A 5,633-nucleotide genomic window follows, 5' to 3' on the forward strand; every position below is an offset into this window, starting at 1 on the left:
AGCAAAGGAAAACCAGTCTCCTCTTGGCTTATATCAAAATCTTCCGAGATTTTCTTTTACAAATCCTCGTTTTGTACTTCTAATTCGTGACCGGTGTTTTGTTTTGCTCTCTCCTCTGCGCTTCCACATTCATCACTTCCGCGTTCGTCACCGCGTTTGCCTACGTCCTACATCTTCCGCTGGACACCACTCTCTCTCTCGAACGCGCGTACGACAGTTAGCGGAAGCTAGAGATTAAGGTTTATAAAGTTGTAAATATGGATATTTTTTCTTACACAAATGCATCTTCTTTTATAATGGATGGGTGCAATTTTTTGAACTTCAAATTTTGGGCTACCATCCACTCCCATTATAAAGTATGGAATAGCCTGGACATTATTTAATATAACTCCTATTGTATTCGTCTGAAAGAAGAATGTCATATACACCTAGGATGGCTTGAGGGTGAGTAAATCATGGGGTAATTTTCATTTTTGGGTGAACTATCCCTTTAACTCTGCTCTTATATTAGAGGTATTTGCATTTATGAATCATTTGATCAACTATGGTAAACGTGAAATCATAATTGACTGTATTTACTTTCATAATACATGTTATCACTGTACATTATTCCATAGAAAAACAAAGTTTTTATAAAAATTTAACTAATTGCTCAGTTCTGAAATGACTATCCTTTTCGGCTGACGTCACCAAGTCCTCCGCACTGTGCACGAAGCGTGACGCCATTTAACTGACTACAAAGACTATAGACTTACTTTAATATTATTAAACTTACTTAGAGGAACTTTGCCAGCAATTTCTTTGTCAACACCGAGCGCGGAAATATGGCTTGACATGACACAGTCCAGCACAAAACACGCCAATCAGAAGAGTTCTCCGTTTGAGCAGAGAGAAGCTGATGGTTATAAGAGCGTAAAATTAAGAAGACCTCGTATGGTGGTGCTTCAGCAGAGGGCATGTTTTTTCATGTTTTTCCTTGTGGAATTTGATGGATTTGTCCTATAATATCCGCTAACAAAAGACCAGTCGATATTTGGCAATATATACCTCAGTATGGTTGGGGCTACCCAGCGGAAATAGAAACTAAGCGACCGTTAAAACGCTTGTTTTGATTGGTTTGGGGGGGAACACTGCGCATTGCCTGTTATTGGGGCAACAATGAGTTTTTGTCTCATTTTTATATCATGTGATATAGTTAGCAATATCACACGAGTGCTGTTTTAGTCCCGAATAGCACGGGTGCAAATGTGATACTGATTTTATACAACAGTTCAAAAAATAAGAAGTTATATTTTAAACACAATCTGTTTTGGCTCAGCTTTTGCCAACGAAAATATTACCTGGCTATAAAGCCAAAGTAGAAGTGTTTTGTGTCTCTGAGCAACACGAATCGGGTGAACCAATGATTCAATGGCCCATTCATAAATCGAGCCATTTACTTAATTCCTGAATGAATCAGCAGTTTGAACGAATTGAATGAATGAATGAATCAATGACTTACTCGTTAAGACATTTACCGCCACCTACTGGCAGTTTTAGTTTCTCATTTAGAGTATTTAATTTAATTAAAAATGCTTTTGATGCTTTGATGTTTTTCTCATTTAACACAATATTTTAAATGTCACAATATAACTTTAATATTTTGACAACGTTTCTAACCTATATTTTATATTCTGAATAGCATATTATCATACTAATATTACTAGGCCTATTTCTCTAGGCTTCAAACAGTTTATTGTTTTGTTTATTATTCATTTAGCACACTTAAAAAGATTTTTGGCTCTGGCCTGAGCCGTGGCCCAGTGGTTACATTGAATAATTGTGCTCACGTGGGCTCGAGAGTTTGAGTCTAGCTGGATCACGTTTGATAGATCTGGATTGATGGTACATCAGACAGTTTCTGGCATCAAAGCTGAAGAGACAGATGGTGTGTGACAGTATTTTGCTTGACCAGCTGAGAACAATGACAGTGGATGACTCTATGTAAATCGTAAATTGTAAATCGATGGATCATTAGACATCAATACATGAGGCCCTAAAAGGGTCAGAAAATACTCCTATTGAACTGACTGAAGATATTCAGCACACTTGTATCACAACCCCGCACACACCTCTGTTGCACTCTTGACAAACTGAGTAAACTGAGATTTTGCCTCCATAATCTAACTTTAATGGTTGCCACCATTAGAAGTAATGCATTGCCTGGTAACAAACCACAAATCAGGCAGGCTGCTCCGTTATTGCATTTGGAGTCTTGGCCTATAAATAAACACCAACGCCCAGCAGAAACGAAACACCATAATAACACCTGTTAACTCCTATCCAGCAACTTTTTCTTCATGTGATGCAACTGTTGGGTCGAAAAGGTGTGCAATTTTGAATAAAGAAGAAACGATAAGTTTAACATATAATATGTGAGGAACACTAGCCGTTAGCATTCCTTTTCATCAGAATGTGAGGTGCAGGAACCCTCGGAGTAGGCGGTTTGAAATCTGTCATGTTTTTTGAGCCAATCATCTGCCATATGACTAATCATTTTGAAACAGGAAATGATGTCATGACAGTAGCGATTGTTTGAATCGCACCCAAAAACGTGCATGCTAGCCCTTGACTAGCGACTATCCTAAGCTGTGATGTCAAAAGCAGCAGAAAAAAAATTAAGTCGTTTTTTACACATTTAAGAGACACATTAAAAACGACATTATTTAATGCAATATAATGAGACATTAGTGTTTTATCCACCTTATTTTTAGCGCACAACATTTTTAACTTGAATGTGCGAGGCTTCCAGTTGTTAACTGTACAAAAACAGTTAGGCAGTTTTACCGTTTTACTGTTTACTGTACTTTGTTATTCTTCTAGTTATTTACAGCTAATGATTCGGAAGCCTCGCCATTCACTCTCACACCAACCTGCTGCCATTCCTGAGCAAGCTCTGCACTGTGTTTAATGAGTGAGAAATAGCATACTTCTGCATTGAAATTAGTGGATACTGTATGGAGCTTGTAAAAATATTTCATTAAAATGCTAGTTTTGAATGGCTGTCAATGGAGAAAGATCCTGTCGACTCGAAAATCCAATTTTTGTAACCCAATGTTGTCCATCTTGTATCGGCATCAATACCCGACGTCAATACCAGGATGCAAGGGCGATTGACATACGAATCCCAGGGTGCACAGTACGAATCCACAAATCAATCTGTTTAAAAAAAACTATAATAGAAAAGCCAATTGTTGCATTCACACTATGTGGTTTCCATGCAAAATCAACGTTATTAGCTATGAAGGTTTTAAGTTACAGCAGGAACATTAATCTCCCCTGAATCCCTGCTGTAAAACCTCAAATCCTTAAATCCTATTATTCCATCCTCCCTTAAAAAGTGTATAATTTGCCTCGTCTCCTGCCGACCACCATATTTTAAACGCTGTGGGCTGGTGTGAAGAGCTCCAAGGGCCTCTCTTGCCGGAAAGCCCAGTATGGAAAGGAAATCTCGTGCTGCTCGGGCTTCTGATCAAAACACCATTTGTTCGGTGTCATTTTTGAAATATATTCTCCGGTTACATCTGCTAGATCTAAACCTCACAAGAGTATGAGGCAATTTGTCAGATGTTAGATTGAACTGACACTTTTACATACTGATAATGCTTTAAAGCAATTCTAACACATGCCATATTTCACTCAACAGAGGAAACAGACGACCTCCAGCTTGTTTAAAGAGCAAATCGCTGGCCATGATGTTGCCATCACAACGTCCAGGAGCTAAAATGTCACATCACCTTTGTCAACATGCCTAAATCACCAACAAACTGCTGTTAGAGACAGCTGAAGTGGACCGTTCCTTCCACCTGTTCGCCCACATTTCCAGGTTATTAAAGCATGTTGATCATAATTAATGTGTCTTATTTTTGTAAACAGGAAAGCAGTGAGGAAATTAAGTTAGATGCATTTTCTTTAGACAGTCAGGGATATTACAGCCGTCCTTCTGTGTCACAAATCGCATTTACTTAAAAGTTAGACTTGAAAGGATGGTGGAAATATTACTCAGCCTTACTAGGATCTCTATTAAGATGCATTTAAACACAAATCTGTCTTAAAAGGTTTTGTATGTACAATTTGGTCACATTAAGAAGAAAAAAAGAAGAAGGAGGGGGAAAAAAAGAGCATACCTGAGATAACGCAGTGGCTCTATGGTCTCAGGTTCTTTCTCGTTGGAGCTGTGGTTCATCTTGATTGATTTAGCCGTGCTTATCTCTAGCAAAAGCCACCCTCTTTTTGCTCTTTATTTTCTCACTGTGTGCCCTGCTTCTGTCTACAGGCTTACTGGCTGATAAACCCAGGCTCCACGCGTAGATCAGCTACTCTTGCTGGAAGTGTCAGCCAATTAAGAAGCAGGGAGACACCGGGAGCACCATCTGATTGGCTGAGCATCCCTGATGCTAGAGAGCTCAGTCAAGCACGAACTGCATCCCTTTCAGATGTAGCATCCACAGTACGAGAGTGTGAATATGTCTATTTCAATTCAAACGCTTATTCATCACAGTGCAGCTTTGGCACATTATTTATGTATAATAATACACGTAATACTACTGGTCATGCATATATTCATGCAGTGAGGTATTAATATTCAAGGTTTGACCATTTAGAATGATTTTAGAGACCAATATAAGACTAATTCATTTCAATTGTGATGCTGCTCACAAATAAAACAAACAGCATTACATTTTAAAGTGCTTAATCTTATTATAAATATGCATGAATTGGCTTATTTACATTTAAAATGAGCAATCAGGCTACAGTTTAGCGCCACACTGCCGTTTAGAGGTCATATCGTGTCATTGCAGGCACAACGACAATTATTGAAACTAGGGATATCTAAAACTAATGAGAGGCATTTGTGCACATACAATTAGAATGAATTTAATGATCAATTCCAGCACTCACCGGCCATGAACCTGATGTAGGGCGTCGAAATAGCACGTTCAGTGCTCGACAAAATGTATTTTTGCTCATCATATTGGTGGATTACGGAAGTTTCTGTGAGTGTTCCCGAGACATATTGTATAAGTAACCTATCTCGAATATTCAATGGTCTCTCTTTGCACATCATTAAAATGATGGTTGCAGAATCATTAACGAATTGCACTGATAATCATTGCTGTTAATAGTGTTCACCCTCTGTTTGATTAACTAACTGCTTGAATTTTACCGTACATTTCTGCCATATGGACATCAACTTGAGATAGTCACCACTGATAAGTTATTACTAAATATGTAGAAACTTTAATTTTCTGTAAAGCTGCTTTGTAACGATTTGCATCGTGAAAAGCGCTATACAAATTAACTTGAATTGAATTGAATTGAATAGCTCGAGGTGCCTGTTTCCCGCAGAGTGAAAAATAAAAACGGCCATTTTAAAATAATGTTTAAAGTAAGAAGAGTGAGATAATCCCCCGATTTCACAGACAAGGCTTAAGCTAGTCCCAGACTAAAATGCATGTTTGGGCTGTCTCGACTTAAAATATCTTGCTCTAACATATCTTAAAATATGTCAGTGTCATTGTTCTGTGTCAAGATGCACACCTGTAATGTTTTCTTCTAAGGCATTTTTGTAAAAGTTGCTTAAATATCTTAAT

General features: G+C 38.0%; 1 protein-coding gene across 1 annotated transcript in view; it reads right to left on the minus strand.

Moving 5' to 3' along the window:
* Positions 1-4,337, minus strand: part of yjefn3 (YjeF N-terminal domain containing 3) — a 40,487-nt gene extending 36,150 nt beyond the window's left edge. Inside the window, exon 1 of the mRNA XM_016527085.1 lies at positions 4,167-4,337. Within this exon, the coding sequence (XP_016382571.1) occupies positions 4,167-4,225 (59 nt within the window). The 5' untranslated portion in view covers positions 4,226-4,337. The remainder of the gene's footprint in view (positions 1-4,166) is intronic.
* Between the last annotated feature and the right edge of the window lie 1,296 nt (positions 4,338-5,633).

This window comes from Sinocyclocheilus rhinocerous, unplaced genomic scaffold, assembly GCF_001515625.1.
Source record: "Sinocyclocheilus rhinocerous isolate Xijiao unplaced genomic scaffold, SAMN03320098_v1.1 scaffold1294, whole genome shotgun sequence".
Taxonomy (NCBI): Eukaryota; Metazoa; Chordata; class Actinopteri; order Cypriniformes; family Cyprinidae; genus Sinocyclocheilus; species Sinocyclocheilus rhinocerous.